The sequence below is a fragment of the Pipistrellus hanaki genome, assembly GCF_964339955.1.
Source record: "Pipistrellus hanaki genome assembly, chromosome: 19".
Lineage (NCBI taxonomy): Eukaryota > Metazoa > Chordata > Mammalia > Chiroptera > Vespertilionidae > Pipistrellus > Pipistrellus hanaki.
The window spans coordinates 2,341,103-2,368,761 of record NC_140521.1 but is presented as its reverse complement, the minus strand read 5'-3'; the positions used below and the strand labels follow the sequence as shown (position 1 = coordinate 2,368,761).

Below are 27,659 nucleotides of genomic sequence, written 5' to 3'. Positions count from 1 at the left end.
AGAGAGAGAAACATCAATGATGAGAGAGAGAATCATTGGTCTGCTGTCTCCTGCAAATCCCCTATTGGGGATTGAACCTGCAACCAAGGTACTTGCCCTTGACTGGAATCATCCAATGCTCTATTCAGAGACAAACCAGCTAGGACAGTTCTATGGGTTTTAAAGAAAACTTAAAACCAGATTAATTTCCCATGAGGCACCTATTGACCTTGTTAGGTCAGCTGGTTGGAAACAGGAGGAAGGGGTTCCGGAGGAAATAAACACAATAATGCCATTGCTTCATTCACAGCATATGCAACTTTAATCAACCAAAAGAAAGTCCCAAATGTACAAGTGAAAGAAATACAAACTGTAGACACAGGCTTAACTAATATCAGCTACTTTTATGTACAGCTGTATAAGTTCAAAAAAGCTATCCTATATGTATATACAAAAATTATTTATACACAGGTCTGTACATAAGGTTCTATACATTTATTTCCTCAGAACCCTTAGGTGCCACCTCTTGGTGAAGACACCAACACTTCATTCACATATCTTACAAAAAAAGAAAGATTACTTCCGGCATTGACAACACTGTGCATCCTGTATTCAGACCACGTAGGTTTCCATCATGCAGACCACACCAGACGCCTAGGCCTCCTAAACAGCTTTGCACAGAGTGCTCCAAAGTAAAAGCCTGTAAACCAAGCAGAGTCCTGACCAGGTGCCACCATAGGTCCAGGGTTAGGTGAGCCTGCCTGCCTTGCTCACTGTCGATATTCTAATTCATCCACACTGATGACTTTGGCGGGCATGGAGGGCAGGGGCTGCTGTAGCACATCAGAGCCAAACCATTTGGCAAGGCCCACTGGGGAGCTGCTCCTCTGGCTGGGGCGGTGCTCCAGTGGGGAGTGCATGTGGGGCAGGCTTGACCGGCTGGGCACATTCTGTGGGGTCGCCTGAACACTGACAGCTGCTGCCTGGGAACCAGAGCCTGGAGGATGAAGAACTGCGGGAATAAGAAGGAAGAGTTATGCCCTAGCCAGCTTGGCTCAGTGGATAGAGCATCAGCCTGCGGACTGAAGGGTCCCAGGTTTGATTCCGGCCAAGGGCACATGCCTGGGTTGTGGGCTCGATCCCCAGTAGGAGGCATGGAGGAGGCAGCTGATCAATGATTCTCTCATCATTAATGTTTTTATCTCTCCTCTCTTCCTCTCTAAATCAATAAAAGAAATACATTTAAAAAAAAAAAGGTTAGAACATGAGGGGGAAAGTACTGTATCAGGTCTTGCCTCACTCAACTTTATCCATAAAACTCCAAACAGAATTCTTTACCTGATGATTTATTCTAGGAAATTCCTTTGCAAAATGCCAGAAAATAGACCTTGGAAAGCTGAGCTATTCAGAAGACACTCTAGTAGATGACATGACTACTATGTTCCACAGCAAGCAGCCACATCACAGAAGCATTAACATTAGCTGGTGAGAGGACATTGACTCTGGGCAGTCCCTATGCTGAACCTCTGCTGGAAGGATTCAGCCTCCTCTTCTAAGAGGCAAAGGACAAAAAACGCCAGAGCACAGTTAGCTGTTTTATAGGAACAGGAATTCCAAATCCTGTAGAGGTTGGTTTACATTATCTAGTCTCTGGTTATACCCTTTCCCCAGTCTTGCAGGGTAAGTTAAAGAATGAATTGTCTATGTCAATTCACCCCCCGTCACTGGGAACGGGTCCAAAACTTTAAAGCCTATTTAGCCACACGCAGCTCGCCTAGCCCATTCCTGAACCTACCTGAACGCTGTAGCTGCTGTTGCATCATTGCCAGATGCAGAGGGGTCCCAGGACGAGGGTTTAGGAGAGGGTGATTAGCAGCAGGTAAAGGGTAAAAGGGTTGGCCCAGGATTGGGCTAGAGATTCCCTGTAAATGAGCCAGATCCATCCCAGGAGGAAGCACACCTGTTAGAAGAAGTTGGTGAGAAGTTAATCTACCTGGAAGTTTTCAGGCTTGATTGTACAGTGTTACTGATCTGATGAGAGAAGAATGCTTAAGCGAGGTTCCTAATCTTTTAACGGAATAAGGGGTGGACTGGATTGGACCCACTGGCCACCAGTTAGATGGAAAAATCTAGTAACATCTTTCCAGGGATGAAAACCTCCCACAGCACAGCACTCTATTAGTTCTAGCAACTGTTGTCATGCCGGGTCAGAAACTCACCAGCTTGTAGCAAACTTGGAAGATGCTGTGGATGTATCCCCTGGGCCAGCATCCTTTGGACCAACCCTGGGTGAAGCTGGTGCGCAGGCCGAACAATTGGGACATGGGGGACAAGGGGGACTTGGTGGACAGGACGGAGGAAAGGTGTTCCTGGGACTGGGGGTGCCAGGGTGGGCGTTTTCCTCCCAGCTGCTTTAGGCCGATAGTCTTGTTCTTTGGTGTAACGGTTGCTCTGGGACAGTGGGGTGGAACAGGAAGCCCGCTGCAATGTTGACAGTTTGGGATTTGTGGCAGAATAGTCTCGATCAGCACTGGGCACAGAGTTGGATGACAAGAGGTTCTCTGTAGGGATCCAGACAGAATATTTTTGGTGTTGGCAAACTCCCAAACAGTTTATCCTCCCAATGATCCAGTAAATCTCATTTCTTAGAAAACTCACAATCCTTATTTGACTCCCCTCAACAAATTTAGAGAATTGCATCATTAGGGAACATCAATTTGCCTTATGAACAGGCCCAGTCAAGGCCATAGTGGTAGTCAGGGACAGATACCAAGTTTTCCAGTTTTCAACACTTCGTTGGAACAGAGTTTATCTTTGCTGCACTTAAAAAAAACCCAAAGGCTCTAAAGTTAAAAACAACTTAACTCTTAAGCCCCTGTTTTTATTCTTAAAATCCTCTCAACCCAGGAGTAGCTGTTGGGCAGGTGAGCCTGGCTTATCATGTCTGGTGTAACTCACTGGCCACCTTGCTCTGCCCATCGGGCTGTGGTCTTATCTGTGAGGGAGCTGTCTATCCTAATCAGCTGCTTGGGAGTAACATGCTTTTTCAAAGCCTAAGGAAAAAGTCAAGTAAAATTATGCAAATCTATCATAACAGAAAGTTGAACCTGGTGAAGGAACCTTAACTGCCTTTTTAAGTAAGACTGCCAGGATTTCCTCCCCGCCCGCCCTCCGCCCCCCAAACTTCCTCACAGGCAAAAAGCTCATACTCACTTGAGGCCTGTGTAAACCTAACATGAGAAAGTTTCACCATGTCTTTTTCAATCTCAACGGTTCAATTCCTAAAAGAAGCCTCTCAACAAAGGCTTTGTACACGTCCTATACGCTTCATTCATTGCACAGTTTGTTGGGCACAGTCTTTATGGGTTGGAGAGAACCTTTCAGAAGTAAAACTGGTTGAATGAACTATATCAATTTGCCAATAGATGAACTAATAATTCAACTTTCAACCTAAATAAGAGTCCATACCTAAAGCTCATCCCTTCCTATCTAATACTAGTATTCTTAGATCGGTCAGTTTTTTCAAGTGGCTAAGTGGCTGAGCTGGTCCAACCTTCTCCATGTCAAACACAGAAATGTAGTCTAGAGCAGTCAGGGATCTTGTCTAGCGCTTTGCAGGGGATCAGGCCATGCTGGTCAGCACTCAAATTCATGCTCCCTCTCTCACATACTATCTTGGGCAGTACATCCTCAACAGTTCTGCAGTACCTTCACTGGCCTTCTGAGTGTCTTCTTTATTGTCACCAAGAACTGCTTTTCCAGATGCTGGCTCCTCCTTGCTCTTCTCTTTGCTCTCGTACATCTTACGAATCACTGAGGTAGGGGTGAAGGAAGGAGAAAGCTGCAGGGAACAATTAGTATTAGCACTTCTCTAAACACCTTTTGCTTCTCAAGCCAAGATTAACTGGACTAACGAAGCAAGCTGAAGAGTCCCCTTACTGGCCACACGTGAAAGCCAATGCTGTGGTCTCTAGCTACTAGAGGTAAAGACACAGGATGGGCCAAATAGACGGTGGCCCAGTGCATCTTCCCTCTCAACTCACTTCATCAAAACCTAGACTTTGTTGTACATAAAGGACGTTAAAGCAAAAAGCTTTAACTAGACGATGGGGACCTGCCTATGCAGTACTTCCCCAGCCAGGGCATTAGCTTGGGAGAGGGGGAGAATATGGCCAGAAGTATACCCAGGAGCAGTAACACATCCAGCCAGGAAAGGACATTTCAGAGACAACCTCAGAGCCTAAATTTTTCTATACTGCAACTCCTCACTTAACATTATTGACAGGCTCTGTGACTTTGAGCTAAATGACATATAATGAAGCCAATTTTACTATAGGCGAGTTGATAAAAACAAGAGTTATATCTATAGCATCTCATCAACATTATAACCAAATACCTTGAACAAAATTGATTCAAGGACTTGGTATACTACTAGGACATTCAAAATTATCTTCCTATTCTCCTCAGCTAGTAGAACTCACCATTTGGGGTCATTTGTTCCTATCTCTTCACTGCATATTTCTACTTTGATGACTTTATCATGTAGGTAACTTTTCTTAACCCAAATCCATGATGGCAGGAGAGGGAATGAATTATGAACAGAAAAACTCCTGGACCCTGCCTTCAAGGTGCTTAGTACAAAGACCTACTTGGGATCCTGAACATAGAGTAATAGTTTTCCCCACATCTGTCAGCTTTAGGTGATAAAAATTTGTGGGGAAGGAAACTTAAAAAAAAATAAAATGCTGGCACAACGAGTCAGCTGTGCAACTAAACTTCTCTCCACAAATAAGCAAACCCCTCAGTCCCAGTCTTAATTCATTCAGAGATTTGGATCTGAATTTGTGAACTCACCACTGGAATCCCCATGACCTGACCCTGGTCACCAGCCCATCCACCTCACCCCTGCCTTTCACACTGTCCTTCCTACTCCAATTGTTCACTTGTTTGAACATACTACATATCATCTATGTGCTCAGCCTGTACTTGTCTATTTGCTGAAACACACTTTCCCCAATGTAAGGGTTTTAACTAAAACCTCAACAGACTGAAAGGGGAAAACCCAAAAGTCAGGTATGAAATACTATTAAACCAGTGATTCCTGTGGAAGGCACTCAAGGACATTTGTGTTACAGTGACACAACACAGGCACAACCAAACAAGGAGAACCCTACAAGTCATTCACAAAGGCAAAGGTCACTGACCATGCTTGTGATGGAGGCAGCAGGGGCAGGGGAAGAGGAACTCCCTCTGTGCACGGGTGCTGGTGACTTGGTCACTCGCTGTTGCCTGTGAACAAACCAAGTTTCAGTGTAAGCCCCAAGCTGCTTAAACTCTGAGTCCTAAAACCACACAATGTTAAAGATCAGCCTAGGACTTCAACATTTCCCTTATCCAATTCAACTTCCCAAGCATTTGCTAAGTCTAAATATGCAAAACCACATGCTAAGTTCTGAAGGAAGACAAAAGCTCACTGAAACATGGTCCCGGACCTTGCAAGAACTCTCGTCTAGTGGGGAAAATGCTTACTACCCTAGGACGCACCAAGGCATTCAGATAGTAGGTACCAACAGGTGTCATGGCAGGATGAGGGGTAGAAGGAATGATGTCTATTGCAGGGACTGGACAAGCTGCACTGTTAAGGAGCTTCATTGACTTGGGTGTGACCAATGAGAAGCTATGAGATGAGAACAAGGATTTAGGTAGAAGGAACAGGGACATGGTAAGGCCTTGAGAATGTAGGGTTATCCACAGCTCATGTATAGTTTATTTTTGGACTATACCGGTGAAGTAGGCTAGCTAGCAGTTTCATTTTGTGGGTAGGCTGTGCTCTAGAGGAGAGGGAGCAACACTGACTAGCACAGTGCTTGGCATAGAACTGATGCTCTGAGACACTGCCTCAAATCAGCTATTTTAAGACCTGGTTCCATGCAGCATTCCCTACCACTCCTGGTCTACACAAGGCTGACCCCAGGCCTCCCAAGTGAAGTTTAAAAGAACAAACTTGCATTCTCTGTAGACATTCTATTCATTCTGCCTTAATTTGGGAGAAAAACGGAAAGAGTTGAAGATAAAAATAGGCTGAGAGAGGAATGAATGTGTGAGCTCACTAGCTAATGGAAGCTCCACTGCAGTTCGGGCTGGTCAGACCCAGTATCACAAAGGCCCAAGCCCATGTACAGCCTGCTTCTGAAGTTTTCTAAATCATAAGCAAATGGGAATCCTAAGCCATGACTTCTTTCCTCTTTCCAGTCTCTTCCAGGTAAGCCCTACTGCTGCCATACTGAGACTCTGATCATGGCAATGAGGGGACAGACAGATTAATAGTATTCTGAGTGATTAAGCTGTAAACCCCAAATCAGGTGATTCTGTGTAAGGTATAATTGATTGATTCCTTCTGACAAATATACTTGAGCACCTACTATATGCTAGATACTATTGTAAGTGCTAGGGATACAGTAGTAAACAAAACAAACTTTGGTCTCATTACATTCTTTTTTTTTTTTTTTTTTTAAATATATTTTATTGATTTTTCACAGAGAGGAAGAGAGAGGGATAGAGAGTTAGAAACATCGATGAGAGAGAATCATCGATCAGCTGCCTCTTGCACACCCCCTACTGGGGATGTGCCTGCAACCAAGGTACATGCCCTTGACCGGAATCGAACCTGGGACCTTTCAATCCGCAGGCCGACGCTCTATCCATTGAGCCAAACCGGTCCGGCTCATTACATTCTTATTGCAGAGTACAGAGGGGTTACTATGGGCAGGGATACAGAAAAAAAATTAAATAGCATGCTAGAGCCTGGCTAGTGTGGCTCAGTGGTTGAGCATTGACCTATGAACCAGGAGGTCACGGTTGAATTCCATGTCAGGGCATATGTGGGCTTGATCCCCAGTGTGGGGATGTGTAGGAGGCAGCCAATCAGTGATTTTCTCATCACTGATGTTCCCATCTCTCCCTTCTTCTCTGAAATCAATAAAGATATATTTTAAAAATAGTATGCTAGGAGGTGGTAAGTATACAAAGCAAGAGGAGAAAGTCGTGTCTGTTGGGAGGCAGTGTAACACGGTGTTTAGGGAAGGCCCGGGAGGGTGACATTTGATCTAAAACATGAAGGCTCCACTGACACTAACTAGTTTCAAGCAAGTTATACTTAAACAACCTAAGTTTCTGTATCTTTAAAGCGCAGTTATTTTATAGCAAAGGCGTGTGAAAGTTAAGTCAATGAATATCAGATATCTACATTATATTGTAGAGAGAGCGCCAATGACTGAGCCTTAACAGACTAGTCCTGAGCTCTGTTTAGACTGAGGGCTACTAAAGATAGAATGCATTTAGGCAAAGGTACAGTGTACTTAACTGGTCTCAATGTTTTCTGAAAGCATCAGCATATAAAACTAGCTGAAGCAAGACACAGACACAGATATGGCAATTTTTAAGAATCACATCAAAACATAAATACTCAGTAATTTCCAAGCACTGTATGGGCAGGACTAAACCGTCCTTAAAGGCTGACACATATGGGAGCATAAAAGGGCCAAGGCGCACAGAGAGCTGCTGATGGCTAACAAAGGAGTTCGCCTTATACATTTGCTTAATGCAGTTTCTTGTTTTCTAATAAAAACAAGACTGCTACTACTCCACTCCCCAACATATGATTCCTTCCATTTTACTACTTGTTGCCACTAGTAGAAAGGACGGGAAGAGAGTGAAGTCAGTAGTCATTAAATGCTCTGATCAACAAACCTACATTGAGAGATGGCTTGATAAACTCAACAAGGAAGCCATGGAGGAGGAAGCTAGATAGTTTTACTTTCCATCATTTTATAGCATAACTGCAAATAAGAAGCTAATTCGTAAATTAGAATGTAAAATCAAGAATATAAAAAGAATTAGACAGAACGAAAGCCCATGCCCAGCAGTAGATTTCAGTCATTACTCCCTTTACTGCATGTCTGGATGAGATGGCATCCTCACCATGTGTTGTACAGTGTATCGGTGTTTACAACTACACTGTGGGCAACTAATTTGCTAATCTGAGGAAAATTAAATTGCAAATCCCCACAAGGGTAGGATTAGTAACGTACCTGTTTCTGAATCCATCTCTGGTTCTGTCCACCTGTGGTTTGCCAAAGCCAGGCTGATAGAAGTTTGCTGCCTGCACTGCAAGGTCGTGTGGCAGGGCCAGCCCCTCCAAAGCTGCCGCCTGCTGCAGTTCTAGCTGGCTCATCTGCTGGACAGAAGTGGCAGAGCGTCAGAAGAATGAGGACAGCCACTGAACTTTATGCAAAGGTCTCTCTTCACCCTCTGTAAGCAACAGCTGAAATTAAATGCTGCAACCTAAATCGTGCTATCCACCAAAGAGGATTTTAACTATTTATATATGATTCAGCGGCTCGCCAATTTTTTGGCCTTTACTTGAATTATATAGTTGAGCCTGAATTACAGTTAAAAACCACCTCCAAGAATGGTAGCAATCTAATCCTCCGCCCCGTGAATAATAAGAAAGGTAAAAAGCAAGCGATAGATTGCATTTGAGAAAGAGCTCAGCTGGACCTGGGCTGTGACAGGGCTCATGGGCTTGCGCATGCCTTGGAATGGATCTCCGAGTAGCTGCTGTGGTCCTGGGGAGAAACCTGTTGGAAAAGTTACAGTGTCAGTGAGGGTCAAGATAGCACATGTCCACCAAAGAGGCATTATCACCAGGACACGCTGCTCCTGAACACCATCTCTTTGCAAAGTCCTCACTTCTTGGGCTGAGGTCCCTTTTCTGTGTCCCCTACAGGGGCTTTGTGGACCTCAGCACAGAATGACGGAATTGGAGGAAGATTACAAAGAACTCCCTCACAGACATGACTGGCAGGAGGCCTAAAGTAGTCCAGGGTGGCAGGAACATCTGGAGGTGATGCACAACGCTCTGCTAAGATAGCTTCTGGAAGTGCTTCCCTTCAGAGTCTGAGTTAGCCATAGACCTCACAAATGATTGTGGTCCCACTTATTACGCTGGCAAAGAGCCGGTAATCTGACATCCTCTATCAAGAGCAAAAACCCAGGAAGTCAAATTAACTTTTTTGGATTGAATTCCCAAAATAAGGAAAAAGACCAAAGAGCTGGATCCAAGTTAGACCAATCTCAAGAGAAAAAAACAAAACGATAACATGGACATTTGGATGGACATCTACACACGAGTATTTACCAATTGGTGATGGTATTCGAGGACGAAGGTAGTCTGCTGAGGCTGCTCGTGTCTGAAACACCTGTGACAAGGGAGGAGATGGCACTCTTTGGCCCAGTAGAGATGAAGGCTCCAGGCTCCCCATAAGGCCGCTCAGAAGGTTGGAAGAAGCAGGTCGCTGAACGGGCGGACCCAGAAGTTCCTAGAAGGCAGAACATCAAGTCCTCGTGAACACAGCTCGTTCTCTCTCCCGGTCAGAGGCTGTGGCTTAGGGACTTATTTTCAGCAGCCAACGATGAATCTCCCTCATACTCCATGAAGGACTTGTCACATGTAAATGTGACACATTTCTCTGAAAGTTCAGTTAGCAACATTGCTGTAAGTTAGGGCTATCAATGCAGGTTAGATACTTAAATTTCCATAGAAATTGTAATCTGCAAACTGGAAATCAAGGGCTTGCTTTGTCATTTTTTTAGCTATCTCCCCATCCCACATTGAGACTAACAGTGACAACTGTGCTAGGGCAGCATGGATCATTCCACTACAAAAACCAGTTCAGAGGACTGTTCGGATGCCGAGAATTACCTGCAGGATGTTCTTGGAGACGGGCTGGCCTGGAATCTCAGCAGGGGACATCAAATGGCTGTCAAGGTTTCGCTAAAAAAATCAAAGGAAAACTGGTTTTAACCTTCTTACACACTTAACTTAAAGATTATGTGGGGACAAGAAAGCTTTAAAAACTCTTCAGGAGTCGGCATGTAACAGCAGAATAACGTCAAAGTCACAGAAAACGAACTTAAATCAACCTATTCCCCTCTCATCATATAGGTCCCAAATATCTGGCACCAGAATGAATCTTCCCATGTACATGCAGAGTCCCCTCAGAGACCTGCTCAGACAAGGTCCTTTCCTCCCTGTAGTAGTTCTAGTGCGTTTACGGTCTCTAACACTGACCAAACAAAGGAAAAAAGAAATGGTGAAAGGGGGAGTACTTTAGTAAGGACCCACACGCAGAAAGTTTGGATAATTTATAGATTTTAATTTTTGAGGCAAATTTGCTACTCTGTAACAAGAGTTCTAGACCAGGTGATACTAAAAATCTAGTAAACAACATGCAGGCCAGAAGTGTCCTATTTCAGGAAATTCATAAACTTTATTATTTATAAGCACGCTGTTTCAAATGGGTCTCACGTACAGGGGGAAAGTCAATTCCTTCACTGTTTGCTCTTCTAGTGCAGCCGCAGTCATGTTTTGCATCCAACTTGCATTGCCTCCCTGCATTTCAGTACATCCCCACGCCTAAGTGCTCTCTCTGGTCCAGTTTCCCTCCCGCTAGGTGGAGATGCCAAGCCCACAGCAGTGTCCTTGGGCATGACATGTAGCCCAAAGGTATCCAGATGTTTTATTGTCGGTTTTGGAATTGGACTCACTGCAGATGATTTTAATAAGAGATACACTAAAAAGTCATTTAATTCCTTTTAACAAAAAAACAAATAGGCAACTTTATACTATATCGTTTCCTATACAGAGCCTACAATTGAATTTGAAATGGAGTTTAGATTGAATCAACATGTTTGGAGGAGGAAAGAACATTATTGAAGCAGACATAGGCAGATCAGAAATAGCATACATCACACACAGCCACAGTAATTAAAAACTTGATTTTAGCAAATTAAGCAATATTTTGGGATAATGCCTGGTGTGCTTATTACATTATTTTTCTTGTTGCTTTCTTTCCTAGGTTATGTTGAATTTCTGTTACTCTTTGCCTAGCAACTTGAATTATATCATCTATTCCTTTAAGTAGGTGTTTGAGTCTCCTTCCCTTGGGTGAAACCAGATATATTTCAGAACATTGAAATAGTTCCTCTAACAATTTAGGGTCATCTGTGCTATTATCAAACCCTAGAATCGTATCCATAGCTGAAACAAAATGCTCAAAAGCATCAGGTGAACTGTTGAATTTTCTGTTCCCATTTCTTTACTCACACTAAAAAAGGTACAAGATGTGACCCAGTCACCAAGACACAAAGGTAACAAGGAAGGAGAACAAAAGAGTTTGCAATCTTTTAATCTAGCCCTTGTATCTAATAATTCTTTGAGCGGAAATAATTCTAAAGCAGTTTACAAGAAGTATTCCCCTAAACTGGCATGGTGTGGTCAGATACTCAGGAAGAAGTCTACCTCCGTGAGATGCCACCTTACAGTCCTAGCAGTAAGGCCAAAACAATGGCATTTCTGTGGCAATTTCTATTGCTAACTGCTGGTCACATGCGAAACACCAAAAATCAGTTCCCTTCCCATGATCAAGGCACAATGAATCAGTTACTGCTGCCAGGCTAACTTGTAGTTTCCCAGATAAGAAGGTACAAGGAGAAAACAAGAGGCAACACTCAATTTGGTAAATTTGCTAATACAGCAAATGGATTTTTATTCTTCAGGTTTATCCTGCTTCCTTCATCACTTTCATCAGGGAGAGCAATACTGACACACAGGCCATGGCTGCGAGCCACCCTCTAAGGTGTGAGGATAAGCTTCCAGTATGTACTACACACCAGCATTTACTGGTATTCAGTCACCTTGTAACCCAACTTCATGCCTCAAGGTGTTTTACAAGTTTAGAGTCACAACTTTTTCTATTAGTAAATTAACAAAATACAACTGTCTTGAAAAAAATCCGTCCTGTTTGACAAATGTTTCGTACAACTGCCAATGGCCTAATCAAGAAAGCAGGTAAGCCCGGGTATTTGGAAGTAACTAGAAGGTGTGGAAAAGATCTGACAGGTAGCTGAATAAACTAAAAACTTTCTTTGGAGTTCAAAAAGATATGCATCACCTTTTTTTTTTTAAAGCAATGACAAGTTTATATGGCTCTTTCAATCTTTATACTGTCACCCACAATACATGTAGATTAACCACAAACCTGCTTTTTCTAGTAACAAATAGCACAGCAGTAATAAAAGAACACACAAAAGCAGGAAGGACCAAATGACAACTAAAAAAATTTCCAACTTACTCAGAATACCTTTTTAAAAGTCCATTTATTGTGGGAAGTGAAACAGAAAGAGGGAAAAGGAGGAAAGGCTGGAGTTTGTGTAAAATACTTACGCTGACTTTGGGCTGAGAAGGCAAAGTCCCACTTGCCTTCATGGTGCTCACTAGCTTGTTGAACGCAGTCATATCGCCATCTTTTTTGAGCTGCCGATTGCTGGTAACAGCACTCAGAGTCTCCTCTAAGTGTTCTGCCATGAAAGGAGTTGAATTCTTCAGTTGCTGGTCCACCTTCAAGCCCTTGAGCCCTGCTTCTACTTCTTCCACTGAAAGTACAACCCCTGAATGTGCTGAAAAGTTGAGAAAGTCCAGGTTAAGTCAGGCAAAGGAATATGTGGTAGGAATTCTCTTTGGCTACCATCATGGTTAAGGTGAAAGTAAAAAAGAATGACAACAAAAATAGACTGAAGACACTTAAAATCATTGTTGCTCAGGTGAAATAGGCCATAATTGTGTACTGACTAAGAGATGGCATAAACTAGCCCTAAAATGCTTCTGTGCTAGAAACGGGGGGCCATAAGCTGTAAGACTTGACCAGATCTGCTGTGCATCCTGTCGGAAGACCTCTGTAACGGTCTTCTGGAGACTTGTCACCCGGGGCAGGAACCCCCGCTAGCCCAACATCAGCAGCACTATGGTTCTTGTATCACTAAGGCTTCCTGTTGAAGGCTTATAACCTCACAAGGATATGGCAGTTTGGGGCAAAGATGTGAGGAGCTGCCACATGCTGCTCAGGTCAGCATTTGCTGGTGCTATAATTGGGCTTCAGGGGAGGAGGACTGGGAGAAGAGTTAATAGAGGTCCCAGGACCCACTGACTACCAGGTTCTCAAAGAGGTGGTATTGTTTGATTAAAAAAAATATATATATATTTTTCTTTTGAAGAATGTTCAAAACCCACCATATATTTGACTTTTGATGAAATAGCATTAACTGCCTTAAGACTGAGCATTCAAGCTTTCTCAGATGCCTAAAGTAGAATCTAATAAACACTTACAGCTCTCTTTAAGTTTTTCTTTGTTTGCAGAGAGGCTGGAAAGAAGAGGTTTTAAATCCACTTTGGCTTTCTGTAGCATTTCTAAAATATCCACTTTATTTTCAGCATGGTCTTCCAATGGTATAGGAGCAAAATAATTCCCCGAATTCTGTCCAGGAGAGAGGATGGCTTGCTCCAGACCTAATAATGCAAGTAAATATATTCATAATTAATTAACCCAAATAAAGCACAGAAACACAGCTTCAAATAGTGTTAAAAGGACACAAATTGAAGGCTTTTTCAGTATCCAGAGACTCTTTAACTCTAATGGACCCCTGACTAATGAAGACAATGAACAGTATTAGAGAGAGCTTAAGTGTATGTCCAGGGCCAGAATCTGAAGCCATTTTACCTGCAAGTCTCTCCAGTTCTTCATGTGGTGTTGAACCAAGACTGCTGGATCTGCTTCCTGATCGGCTTGGGTTAGAGAACCACCTACTGAATCGACTGGCAGAGACTGACCCTTCCCCCAAAACGTCTTCTATCATCTAAAAGGAAAGACAAAGGAGTTAAGATAATAGTTTCTAGGTGAAAGGGACAAGAAGTTTCAAATTTTAAGAAAGGGTCACTTACTTTGATACTTCCTTTGAAGTGGCTGACCTGAAGGTAAATACCTTCAGAACTTAGGATTCTGAACATCTTTCATTTTTCTTTCCCTCCTGGGTCATTTCTGAGTAACCCAAACTTGAGCATAACCAACCATGTATTTTCTAAGCATATAAAGCAAAACCACTGTGCCATAGACATGGCGTTTTTTATCCTTTGCCTCATTAGACAAATTCATGAACTACTGCATGTTTTTGGAGGACATAGTCTCAAAATAAAAATCAGTACCAAGAGTAAAGCATTCCATTGCCTTCAGGAGTGGCCTTCAACTAAATATCATGTATGAACAGCCGATGACAGAAAATCCTTGCTGCAAACAGTCCCATGGATGGAATGAACATCATAAAGTTCAATGCGGGTAATTTCACAAGCCAAGAGCTAAAAAGTAGAGCTCATAGATCACAATTCCAAGTCAAAGTTTAGAAAATATCAGAATGTGAAAGATGACCTTTTAATGCATCTCTAACATCTTTTGAACTTAACGAAGAGTTTTCAGGTGTTTGTTTTATTTTAAATCCAACTTCCCTGGTTTCTGGCTTAATAATAAGGCCAACTAAATGATGCACTATGATCAGAAATATTTTTTTCAACACTATTTCATAATAGTAATTTCTATTACCAACCCTTCTTAAAACACAGATTTAAACATTTTTGAAAAATAATTTTTTCAACTGTACCCTATAAATAAATCCAGTTAAATACCAAAGTTGATCTTTATGCAGTATAGTATTCTCATCAACATTTAGAAAAGATAAAGCAAATGTCAATCCAAAAACAAGGTACATCCTTGAAAGTAGGCATAAACTTTTACTTCTATACCAATAAAAAAAAAACACATTTCCCCCCAAACTGGTACATGGATGACAGAGTTAGTGACTCTTTTATCTGAAGTCTAGAACCCCTAGTTTCCAAAGTTCAGCAGTGGAAGTTAAGATTTATTCTTTTATTTATTATTATTTTTAAAAAATATATTTTATTGATTTTTTACAGAGAGGAGGAGAGAGGGATAGAGAGCTAGAAACGTCGATGAGAGAGAAACATCGACCAGCTGCCTCTTGCACACCCCCTACTGGGGATGTGCCCGCAACCAAGGTACATGCCCTTGACCGGAATCGAACCTGGGACCTTTCAGTCCATAGACCGAAGCTCTACCACTGAGCCAAACCGGTTTCAGCTATTCTTTTATTCTTATCTGGAAGAATTTTCTCATAACACATACCCAAACTAAGCCACAAAACACTCCTTTCACCTAAGAAAAGGGATTTTAATTCAAGACACTGATTTGATCATTATCTGTGGTACTATTTTCTGAGGTATTCATAGTTTCAGTCACATTCCACTTGTAGACTCATTTAAATAATGCTGACTTTTACGTGCACTTCAATAATTACAGCATACGAGAAGCATTGTGAGTGATGTGGCACTGTAAAAAATAGAGAATCTTATCCAAGATACAATCACCTTAGTGATAAATAGGAATTATTTTAAAAGTAACTAAAAGCTACAGCTATTAAAAACAATGTTGAAAAGAATTTTGCTATATTATAAATAGCAAAAATGGCTTTTCATTTTAATCCTTTTATTTGCTCTGATCATACTGTATAGGAAAAAAGTCAGAAGATATACAGAAGGAATATGAAAAGCAAAGGACCTGAATATAAAGCTTCTGGACATTTTCTAAAGATATGACAGTAAGTGTTGAGAAAGTCATTTGTATATTTTGACCATCTACCAACTTTGTTTCACTTAGAGAAGCTAAATTTTATTACAGCTAAAACATAAAGTTACTTTTATACACATTTACTGGAAATGCCAATTACAAGAAACTAAAAGCATTTTAAACCTGAGAAGAATCCTTGAGAGTTTATTTGGTGTGTCATTTTTACCACAGAGCAAGCTGGGATGCACTAAGGGTAGTGCCTCCCGCTAAGTGTGCCAGAAGAGGCAAAAAGCGAGAGAGGGATAGAGAACGTGTTTGAAGAAATGGCAGAAAACTTCCCTAGCCCAGGAAAGGAAAAAGTCACACAAGTTCAGGAGGCACAGAGGACCCTACGCAAGAAGAATCCAAACAAGCACACGCCCAGACACATCATAATTAAAACAGCAAAAATTAACAACCAAGAGAGAATCTTAAAGGCAGCAAGAGAAAAGCATACTGTTACCTACAAAGGAGCTCCCATAGGCTGACACCTGATTTTTCATCAGAAACATACCCTTGGGTGAAGATTTAGGTAAACAAAAAATAAATAAAAGCCTAAACGCCCCAGGGCCTCTAACAAAAACAATACCTCCAAAGGACATCTGGTAAAGACATAGGTCAAATTTAACCATGTAGTTGCTCCCTCCATTTCCTAAGTGTGCTGCTACACTCACCGAAGCTAAGCACGGCACCTTATCAAGGTTAAAGAACTCGTTAAAGTCAAATTCTCCTGGAGACTGCTCCGGCAAGACGGCGTCCCTCGGCACTTCCTGGTCTGCAGCGGGCTCCTGTGCCAGGATGACCTCCACCTCGTCTTCTTCGGCCACTCCTCCATTGCATTCGACTATGCCTAAAAGCAAAACCAGGACAAAAGCAGTCTGATCAAGCTAACTGCTGGAGACTTAGTCTGTGGCCTCAGCCATCATCACACATGCAGAAGAGCCACAGGTGGCTTTAAAAGCAGACTTGTTACAGAACAGCATTTTCAGTAGAAAAACAGTTCTCTCCTTATGGAAGAATTGTGGTTCCTCCTCTGCCCATTCTTCAAGTTTCCCACAGTGTGCCGCAAGAATTTTTAATACCTGACTATTTAGTCAGGGGCACCGACCCCTCCCTTAGGTTGCCAAATTTAAAAAAATGACCACAGCCAACACAATAGTCCTCTAGTATGAATGCGCTGTCTTGAACCATAAATACAGGGTATCTCCAAAAAATGTAGACAGCCGATAGCTCAATTTTGAAAATGAAATATATATTAATAAATACTCCCTTTATAATTATTCAAAGTGGTGTACACATTTCTTTGGGACACCCTATATATAGGTCACATAACAGAGTTGCATCTTACTGGTCAGGTCACATAATAAGGTAGCATATGATCAGGTAATTGTTGGTCCCAGAAATTCTTTTTTTTCTTTTTTAAGGGAGAGTGGCAGGGAGGGAGAGGGAGACACAGAAAGAGAAATAGATGAGAGAGACACATCGATTAGTTGCCTCTTTTAGATGTTCTGGTAGGGTGGGGGAGTCAAACCTGCAAATCAGGTACATGTCCTTGACCAGGAATTGAACCCATGACACCTCAGTATGTAGGCTGATGCTTTTTTTTTTTTTTTTTTTTAATATATATTTTATTGATTTTTTACAGAGAGGAAGAGAGAGGGCTAGAGAGTTAGAAATATCGATGAGAATCATCGATCAGCTGCCTCTTGCACCACGCCCACCGGGGATGTGCCCACAACCAAGGTACATGCCCTTGACTGGAATTGAACCCGGGACCTTTCAGTCCGGAGGCCAACGCTCTATCCACTGAGCCAAACTGGTCTCGGCTGGGCTGATGCTTTTAACCACTGAGCCACACCAGCAAGGACTGTGTACAGCTTTAAGCTCTGTGGAAAGCAAACTGGGCCTGACTACTGAGAGTCCGTATGAGGAGGAATATGCACTAGCAGACAAACACAACTGGCCATTTATGATCAACTCAAAAGTCAGGGACCTCCAGGGACCTAGGAAAAGTAACTAAGGACAAAGTCTCCCAAGTCACCTATCAGTTTCCTGCGTTGTCCTGGGGAACAAAGTGTAACAGCTTCATCCTGTTCACTCCCAGCTCCGCTCCTTTCTTCCTCAGGGTCCTCAGACAATGCTCTGAGGCCCCCTTTGCCATCAACTGCTGGCTTACAAGATGGGCATAAAGGCACCTACCTCACAGGACTGTTGGAAGCAGGATTATATAGACAAATGCTTACCACTCTGTGTGATATATATAGTATGCTCAATAAATGAGACCCCAATTATATCTATCACATGTGTCTTATCTCTGGGAATCCTTTTGTGTGGACAGTGCTCTTAGCAGGATAAGGTGAGGACTTTCTGTTTAGCACTGGAGGCAGAGCAAGTTGAGGAGATAGTAAATTTTAAGAACTTGCTAACTCTTATTAAATGCATTCCTAAGTGCATAATTAAGCCAATTATAAGCACATCACATTTTACAACAGTGAGCTCCCCTCCCCGTTTTTGCTGACCTTCCTTCACAGAGGCTGTCCGTCGCCTTGTTCTTTTTCTCCCCTTGTGGTCTTCTTCCAGTATCTTATCATCAAAGCCAATCAGCTCAATGGTTTCAGACTGACTTGTGGGTCCAGCTGAGAACCATTCTGGTTCTTCTTCTGTGTAGGAATCATTTCTTCTACGCTCACCAAAGACACGCTTACTATCCCCAAACTCCCTCTGGAAAAGCACATAATGCAGATAAAAAAGAAAATTCTAGTTAAGGCATTTCTATCTCAATCAAGGCCTTGATGAATTACTATAAGTAATACTCGACAGTGCAATGAAGATACTATGATGTAGACTTGAAGCCCCTCTTTGCCCCATCCATTCCTCCCTATCTGGTTTAAGAATGAGCCGTGTTCACACAGGATCTCAGAGTAACCTGGTACAAAGGAGGTGACACTGTGTCCCTCAGCACACAAGGGGCCAAGTAACCTAGAAGACAAACCCGGAAACGCTTGTCCTTGTAGTCCCTCTCTCGGTCTCTGTCTCTCAAGTCCCGCAGGTCCTTATCGCTGAGACGGTGGTCCTTCTCGAAGTTCCTGGCAGAGATGATCCTCCCACTGCCAATTCTTCGTCCTCCAATCAGGCGAAGGCCATCGCTGTCCTTCTCCAATGGGCTCCCTGAGCGCCGGGAGCTAACAGCGGCCGTGACGTGGCAGCCCCCTCCAAAGCTTCGCCTCTGGGGGCTGAGAACAACATCTAAGTCATCTTCTTTCAGGCGCTCTCGTGGATCTGGAGAGATGTCAGAAACAAAAAGGTAAGCTAACCAGCACGGGCCGTCCCCTCCTCTCTGGGATACTCATGACAGTGGTTATGGGGCTGCTGGAGAAGAGTCACCACTCCCAGTTACCCAGGAACATGTACTGTACATGACATATTTACGTAAGGCAGCCTTTTGCTTTTTTATCTTTAGTAGCAATAAATGTATTTCATCATAAATGATTTCCCCAGATCAGTTTCCATAATCCCTTTGACTATGTCCATATCTATGCATAACCAGCAAATGTTTTGTCAACTAATAAGTTATAGGTGTCAGCATTTGAAAAAATTACTTAAAAAGTTAAGTATCTTTTCAGCAAATAGTATTAACAGTTGAATATCCACACACAAACTAGCGAACTCGAATCCATATCTGGTCTCACATACAAAAATTAATTCAAAATGGGTAATAGATCTAAATATAAAGATCATATTTTCAGCACAGCTTTATGCTCCCTGCCATACCTGACTCAGTTATGTATGTCAATGAATGACATTGGTATTTTTCATTCAAAAGCACATAGCCTAATATGTCTGCTTGCCACTGCTGCTACAAGGAAGGCTGTGATTTTACTCTGCTACTCAGGAAAAATTCAATTAGAAATCATTTCCTGGTAATGACACTTTCATTACCTCACTGTACAAAGCTCTCACAGCTAAGAATGAAGCCAGCAGCAAACAGCACTGTCTCCAAAATTGCTGCCCCCGCTTCCGAGTGACTGCGTGCTCACCTACTATCCTGCGCACCAGGGAAGGCCGGTCTGTATCCAACTCTTTTTTCACACTTTCCACTGGGGAGCTCCTCCCGGAAGCTGGGTACAGAGAGGCATGCCACTTCTCAGGGTCCCAGACACCATCACTACAAGTCAAAGGGCACCGACAGTTAGCACATCCCTTTCCAATATAAAACATCATGATTGCCATAAAGATGGTTTAAAATGGTTATCTATTTTAAGATGAAAACAAAAGCAACTATTAATTCAGTAATACTTTGTTGTTGTTCATGTAACACCAAAAGCGTGGTCTGTGCATAAATGAAATATTCAGATCACAAACGTTGGGGTGAATATGGACTATAGTAACTATGCCTGTTCTACACAAAGAATATGGCTCCATAAATATGATTTCTCAGCTTATAAAAGATTAGTACGAGGGAAAACCCCTAATCCTCTCCCTAGAAGTAGTTTCTAGAATGCTGAGTGGGTCTTTTCCCAGAATTTCCATTCATAGTCTGTTTTCCCCATAAGCTCTTCCTAGTAAGAGCCTAAAACATGTGGTATGGTTTTTATTTTGTTCCCCCTCTAACGATGGGGTGACAAGGTGGTACAGTGTGCACAGCAGCTTTGGAGCCCAATGATCTGGGACCGAATTCTAGCTCTGCCATCACCACCAGGGACACCTTAGGCGAGTGCCTGAGCTCTGCCCTTCCATCTTCTGCAGAAAGGTCCTCCCCTCCCCCAGACAGACAGCTGCGGCCCTCCACACACCTGTCATATTTTTCAGAGAGGCATGAAGGCCTTTGTTTGGAATGAGGGCGTTCTTTTATATCCAAGAGCTCCTCCTACAAAGAGAAATCAAAAGGTGATTTTGAATAATATTTCACACACTTTTGCCTATTTTTGTTTACCTTAAGCATTTTAACAGCTCCTATTTATTTATACCCGACTTATTCCCCAAAGGACTGGAGTCAGTTCAAGGTTCTTACAAGAAGCTCAAGCAAAACCGGCAAATAATCTAACAGTGATCAGTTTCTAGCTAAGACACATTCTCTCACAATCACTGTCCAGTCATATATCCCACACACCGAATGCTCCTCAAGGCCTGGCCGCATCAGGCCAACCTGAAACCTCTTGCTGATGTGACCACTCCTAAATGCACCAGGTGCCAATTTATAAGGAGACAGATTTTTAAATGGACTTCAAATTTAGGAACTTTTGTGTTTCAAATTACTATTAAGAAAGCAAAAAGAAAAAAAAAGAAAAGAAAAAGAAAAGAAAAAAGACCCCCAAAATAAGGGGAAAAATTACAAAATATATACAGTTGGTTGATTCTTTTATGTGTCCTGACCAGGGATTGAATCTGCAACGTTGGTGTATCAGGACAACACTAATCCACTGAGCTACCTGGCCAGGGCTATCATGACTTTTGTACCACAATTCTGCTTTCTTCTATATAAACAGGCATCCCTATTTTTACACAAGCTTAAGGAGTTTGCAACTAAGTGTGCCACTGAAATGCCACCTGTTAAAGATTACCATTCAATCCAGTTTATGAGAGAAACCTATGGCCATACTTTGAGTAGCTAGGCTTTAGTATTCCGTGAACAACCCTGACATTATCAAACGAGACCTTTGTACAAGAAAAACCAACCACCTGACTATTGATTTCAACTTAGGGTTTAAATCACAGTTACTATTTTCTTCTCAGAAGCTTGCTGACTTCAAGTCTTGCAACTAATTTTCTCCAAGAAGGCTAGAAGGATTACTCAAATCAGTCCACTTCACTTGTTTACTTTCTTAACAATTTTAAAGTGAAGACATAAACATGGCTGCACCACTGGGACCCATTACCCATCAGCCATAAATGAGGGATCCTTTAAAGATCCCTTATAGACACTGATGGCTAAAATGGTGCGGAATTAAGCTCAGATAATCCAACACCTACCTTTTATATTTAACATGCTTAACACTGGTCACTACCAAGATGAATTTTCTGAGTGTCCTCTGTTTTTATTCCCTGTCCCCTGGCAGGAGTCAGTGGGAAGATAAAGAGCAAAGGAGGAAAGCACTAAGTATGCACTCTATGGTCTAAGATCAGTCTGTTCACTTGAAGAAAAAACATGTGGATCTGAGTAATGGGACAGTCCAAAGCATTTCTAGTTTATATTTCAAGCAGAAGATGGTATAACTAACAGAATAGCAAGCGCTAGACCTTAAGAACTGGTAAATAAGGACCTCTGATGAAGGTAAGAAAAATTGAATGGGTCCCAAAGTTTCTTCACTAATACACATCACTATCTCCTCTGTTTTCTAAACCCATAATTGGCAAACTGCAGCTCTCGAGCCACATGCGGCTCTTGGCCCCTTGAGTCTATTTTGAAGAAGTGGCGTTAGAAGAAGTTTAAGTTTAAGAAATTTGGCTCTCAAAAGAAATTTCAATCGTTGCACTGTTGATATTTGGCTCTGTTGACTAATGAGTTTGCCCACTGCCCTAAACCAATGGTTCTCAAATTAGCATCAGAGTCAGAATTCCCTGAAAGACTTGTTAAATGCTAGTGACTAGGCCTTAGCCCTAGAGTTTGACTCAATACCTTTGGGATGGGACTTGAGATTTTATATTCCTAACAAGTTACCAGATGACGCTAAGTGCTAGTTCAAATACCACGCTGTGAGAACTACTGTCTAAACCAGTGGTCTCCAACCTTTCGGACCTCATGGACCACCAGTTGGCGACCGCTGGTCTAAACCACTTTAATCCATGACTTTGAGGTGAGACTCACTCTATAACTTCCAAAAGTCTCTCAACATAACCCAACCAATTTATAAACGTACATTTAAATACTACGGAAACACAGCTTTTGATCTTAGTAACCTGACCTGGCAAAATGGACCACTATTGTTTATAAATTAAGGACTCAAATCCCTCAGGACAACAGGTGCATCTGAAAAATCCACTTAAAACCGTCCCCATTAATCATCCCTGAGACTTAGGGGTAGGTTCGAAAGTACCCAGTGTGAGTCTAACTTCAGTTCCTGAGATATTCATGGAAGCACAATGGACACCAACTGAAACAGGAGCAACAACGCATCTGAGTTGCCTGACAACATTTACATCAGGCCTCGGGTTGTTCAAGAACACTAGAGCCTACCCACTCAAAGTAAGGTCAGTGGACCAGCAGTGTTTAACCTGGGAGCTGGTTAAAAACTGAATTTTCAAGCCCACCTCTGACCTAACATCAGAATTCACACTTCAGAAGGTTCACAAGTGATTCTGGGACACAAGGAAACTCTGGAATGTTACCCTTAAAAGCACTTAGCCAAACATCTGGACCCCTTACCTTCATGAGGAAAAAAAAAAGCCCTCAAATTCTGAACAGACTATTCATATTATCCCATAAAAACAACTGAATGCTAAACTACGAAGGGTCAAAGGTTAAGCAGCCTCTCATCTGGCCAATGTGTTTTATATTTTTTTGACCTTGTAGTAAAATTCCCACGTTTACAAAAGTGTTCACAAAATACATCACTTATGAAAATCACTGAGGACAGTTTCCTTCTACTGCTTCTAAACCTTCCAGCACACGGCAGAAGTACTACTAAATGCTTCACTTATTCCAATGGTTTGATCTCTGTATGTTGATAAAGAATAGGCGAGCTCAAATACGATTCCAGTTGTGGAACTAATAGACCATTTATTATGGTACTCAAAACTCAGAATTGCTTTAAGCTTTCTTCAAAAGAAGAAAAGTTTAGTTAATTGCTAGTGTTGAGTAACATATATAAGAAAACACTACCCTAACTTTGCCTCAACACAATCCTGAAGGTGCCATTAACTAAATCCTCTTGAATGGAATGGAAAGTAAGCCTATTTTCAACTAAATTTGGTAGAAGAGACTATTAAATCTAAGCTCCGCCATCGTTTACTTAAATGCTTTTCTTAACCATTTTAGGTACAGAATATCGAGGTTGGACTATAAAAAAATGGGCTATAATGAGCTTTTTATTTACTGTAGACATACATATGCTACCCCAAGAGAAACAAATAATAACTTTCTAAAAATGACTTAACCATCAAGATGGATAAACATTAAGATGAAATACATACGCCAGCCTCAGGTCAGCCTATGAAAGTGTCAGTACTCTACAAGTAGACTACCGGTCAGAACTTTATTCAAAAAGTTCTGGCAGAATTGAAATCACAGAAGCTTATAAAAGTTTCCCTTCAATTAATAAGCTTTTCTCTACCCAAAATTCACCTGTCAACATTTTAGGTAATGAATTTAAGTTGTGAACACTATTCAACAAGCACCCTCAGGTTTGAGAGGAACTACATTAGGGAGGACCAAACCTGGATGAAGTAAAATGCTTTCTATCAACTCTGTTATGCTAAACAGACTGCAGTAAGACAGCAATTAACCAAGAACTCTTTCACATTTGAAGACATTTTTCTCCCTCTAGAGAGGTTTTCTAAATGCTAAAAATGAATATTACTTGACAGCATTCGATACTTTATCAAGCAGGTAAGAGTAGCGACAAAAGTACACAAACAAGGCTGCACTTTAAAATATTAACCAATCGGTACCCTAGCAAGCCAGGGACAATAACCACCTCAGAGTCCTCGACTAGGTCCATAGTAAGAAAGCATAGCTATGGATCCAACTAGGACATAACCTGTTCTGTCAGCAGTCCCAAGCACGTTTTATACACTCCAGCCCGACACAGGGCAGGGAACCAGGAATGAATTCACAGCGCACCCAGTCCTGTCAACCTCTTCAGAAACATTCAATAACCAACATTGATCCTGAGGGAAACAATAGCTTCAATAAGAATACGACATTGGGGTGTTTTGCACCCCTCCTCCTACCCCTGGCAAAAGCAGATTCAAATCATGATTTCTCAGCTAGGGGAAATATCACTGAAGTCTTCCTTCTGTGAGTCCATATTCAATTTGTGACAGGAACCAAAAAATAACTGAAAATCTGGTTACTCTAGCCAAGCACCTAGAATGCATTCCTTTGGGGTGTTAGCCTCTTAAGAAAGCATGAAAACACAGGACACTGGTTTTGTGAGGCATCTCAGAGATGCAGTTCTTCCTCTAAGTCAACAACATACCAGCAGTTACAGAATGTGTGTGTTCCACCATATATGGACTGGTCCACAAATTCATATGGGATCTGAGCCAACATTCCTTTCACCTGAAAGCTACTTAGAAGCGCCTTCTAGTTTAAACTCTGGGTATTCACACTTTCAGAAAAAAAGTTCAAAGCTATGCCTTTTAGTTAACATTTGTTTAGTCCAATCAGAAGGACACCACCACTTGAGATAACGCAATGAAGATACCTACACAATGTTACCACCCTCCCCACCTTTACAGAGAAACACTATTTCATTGGTAACAGAGCCTACTTTTGTATAGCGATGGGGGGATTTGGAGGCCAGTTGCTTCTTCAAGTCAAGGAAAGCATCTCCGTTTTCTATGTCACCCACACTCCTATCCATGGCTCCTGGGTCTACGATTCTTTGCACCTGGAAGAGAAATGAGCACAAAACTGTCTCTGAGAACAATACAGTTCCAGAAGTCTTGACTCTTTAAGAAACGGAAACTTTTCCCCCTCTCAACATGACTACCATTAAGAAACAAACCTTCACCCAACCGTTGTGCTATACACCAGAGCCCCGTTGTAAATGGCACCCCCGGTCCTTGGTTGTCTCTTCCAGTGAATCAAGTGCCCTAGACCATCAAAAGGGTGAGGAACCCAGCAGGGGAAGGTGCCCATGTCGTGGGGACAGCCTTTCAGCTGCTTCACGACAAACAGGAACCAAGATTCGTGGCTGCTACTCGTGGAGACCGGACACGGAACCGCGGGGAAGTTTCCCGGAGCGGGGGCAGGTAGGACAGGGGCTAGGGCCGGAGATACGGGAAGTCGGGTGTGTAGTCAAGTGCCTGTCACTTGCCAATGGACGGCGCCAGCTGCCCCTCGTTCTCCGGGGGTCGGGGGCCGGGGACAGAGCCCGAGCGCCCCTCGCCCCGCCGCCAGCCGCACCTGTGGCCATGTCAGGCGAGCGCCGGCTTCGGCTCCCAAACTCGGCTTCCCCGCGGCCGCGACCCCAACCCCCGGCCTCTCGCGCAGGCCCCGGCCAGCGGCCTCCTTCCGAGGAAAGGCGGGGACTGTACTCACGAGAGGAGGCGGGCCGGAGGGAACGGGGGAGACCGAACCCCCAGCCGGGGCGCCCCGAGCTGGAGCCGGCACAGGCCCGCCGCCGTCCGGCCCGGCGGCTCCGGCCCAACCAGCCCGCCCGCCCGCGGGGCCGCCCCGCTGGCTCCCTCCGAGTCCCCGCCCGCCCGCCCCCCGCGCGCGCCCCGGCGTTCGCGCTAACGCACGCGACCCCGGGAGCAGCGCGCCCGCGCCCCTTCTCCGCGGGCCCCGGCGCCCGTCCCCGCCGCCGCCGCCCGGCTCTTACTCGGCGCCTCCGCCGCCCGGAGGCCCTTCCCCTCGGCCGCCGCTCCCCTCGCCGCCGCCCGCGCGGGTCCCAGCGCTCCTCAACGCGGCCTTCGCTCTCGCCCCCCCCACCCGTCCGGGCTGTCTCCCTTCAGCCGCCGTAACCGCGGCCCGGCCCTCCGCCCTCCGCCGGCCCCCGCCCTCTTAATAACTCCCTCCACGCACCGAGCGCGGCGCCGCCCCGCCGCCGCGAGCCCGGATGTGAGGTGGCCGCGGCGGTGCCGGGCCGAAAAGGGGGGCCTTCGGGGCGCGCTTCCGGGGTGCGGGCTCCCGCGAGCGCTCGGAGGCGAGGAGGTGGAGGCGGGGGGTGGAGGTGGCGGCGGGGGCGGGGAGGCCCGGCCGGAGGGGGCATCCGCCCACCCCGGTGCGCGCAGGCGGCCGTCGTGGGCAGCCCCTGGGGGAACGCCGGGTTCCCACGCGCGCTTCGGGGCGGGGAGGAGCGGGACGGGCGGTGTGGGGAGCCCGCGACCCCCGCTGGGGTGCTCTCCTCGGGGGGCGGGGGGCGGGGGGCCGGCGGCCTGGGTCGCTGCGTTTGTTTGCGCTGTGGTCGCCCGCGGAGAACCGTGGGGATCATCCGAGTCAGGCGAGCCTGCCTGGCTGGGGGGTTTGAGCCTTTCGGGGTGTGGGCTCGACCCCCAGCTCTTTCTAGTGCTGTGATCTGGGGCGCGAAGCTGCCTTCTCTGAGTCCCGCTCTTTTTTAAAATGGTTTCTCTATAAACATTCCGGAGGAATAAGCGAGATTACTTGTCGTTGCTGTTTTACTAGGCAGGCGGGCCACGCTTGCTTTTGATGGAGCTGAAGGCGACTGACAAATTCATTGAAACGTGTGTTTTTTTTCTTCCCGCCCATAACCTGAAGTCTGCGCAGGAAGGGGAAGTGCGAGTGTGTTTGGGTGATAATGAGCGTCAAGCGCTCAGCACCGAGTGCGGACACTCTGAAGGGGACACCGAGATGCAAATACCGTTTCCGCACCGTGTGGGCCGCGGGGTGGAGGGGGGGGGCCGGCTGTGCGGGGAGGAGCGGTCACCGGGGAGCCTGCTCGGCAGGATGAGCACCAGCTCCTGTTTCTGTCCCCGGCGCACCGCCCAGGATTTGTGTGAAATGACACATGGGTGTGGATGGTTTTTTAAGGGACCTACTTTCTTGGAGCTTAACTTTCCTGAGACATCAAGGGCATGGACACTGAGCACTAAGTTTTCTTCTCATGAATCTTGGCAACAGAGAAAATTGTGATGCAAACGTTTTTAATAATAACGAAACAACCATGTGTTTCTTACAAATTATATTTTATCTGCAAGCAAGAGGCAGAGGGGAATATTTGCAAATGGGCCGAATTTGCCTCCCTATAGACTGCGGAGAATTAGGATATTTACTTATTTATTTATTTGCTTATTTATTTAATTTATTCATTCATTCATTCATTCTTAGCCTTGGTTTTCTCGTCTGTCAAATTGGGATGATGATAACTCACTCGCTGTTGTCCAGATTAAATAGGATAAGGTGGGCAAAAGGCCTTGTACAATCCCCGTAAAGCTGCTGTGTGTTTTTTAAGCCTATGCAGAGACACATTATAGGTGCTCAAACAA

The 27,659-nt window shown here is 44.0% G+C and overlaps 1 protein-coding gene across 3 annotated transcripts; it reads right to left on the bottom strand.

Moving 5' to 3' along the window:
* Positions 1-278: 278 nt before the first annotated feature.
* On the bottom strand, positions 279-26,192 carry EIF4ENIF1 (eukaryotic translation initiation factor 4E nuclear import factor 1). 3 transcript variants are annotated; one of them, XM_084867644.1, is made up of 19 exons: positions 26,036-26,192; positions 24,980-25,099; positions 20,342-20,415; positions 19,586-19,713; positions 18,541-18,827; positions 18,068-18,269; positions 16,223-16,398; positions 13,596-13,731; positions 13,205-13,384; positions 12,266-12,498; positions 9,743-9,814; positions 9,179-9,359; positions 8,539-8,618; positions 8,070-8,212; positions 5,184-5,268; positions 3,688-3,820; positions 2,199-2,540; positions 1,775-1,939; positions 279-991 (listed from the first exon to the last, which is right to left on the bottom strand). In XM_084867644.1, the coding sequence occupies exons 2-19, from the start codon at positions 25,070-25,072 to the stop codon at positions 750-752; spliced, it is 2,952 nt and encodes a 983-aa protein (XP_084723770.1). In that variant the 5' UTR covers positions 25,073-25,099; positions 26,036-26,192; the 3' UTR covers positions 279-749. The 3 variants fall into 3 exon arrangements, with proteins under 3 accessions (XP_084723770.1, XP_084723771.1, XP_084723772.1); XM_084867645.1 differs by lacking the exon at positions 26,036-26,192 and adding an exon at positions 25,753-25,909; XM_084867646.1 differs by lacking the exon at positions 26,036-26,192 and adding an exon at positions 25,618-25,746.
* Positions 26,193-27,659: the final 1,467 nt, after the last annotated feature.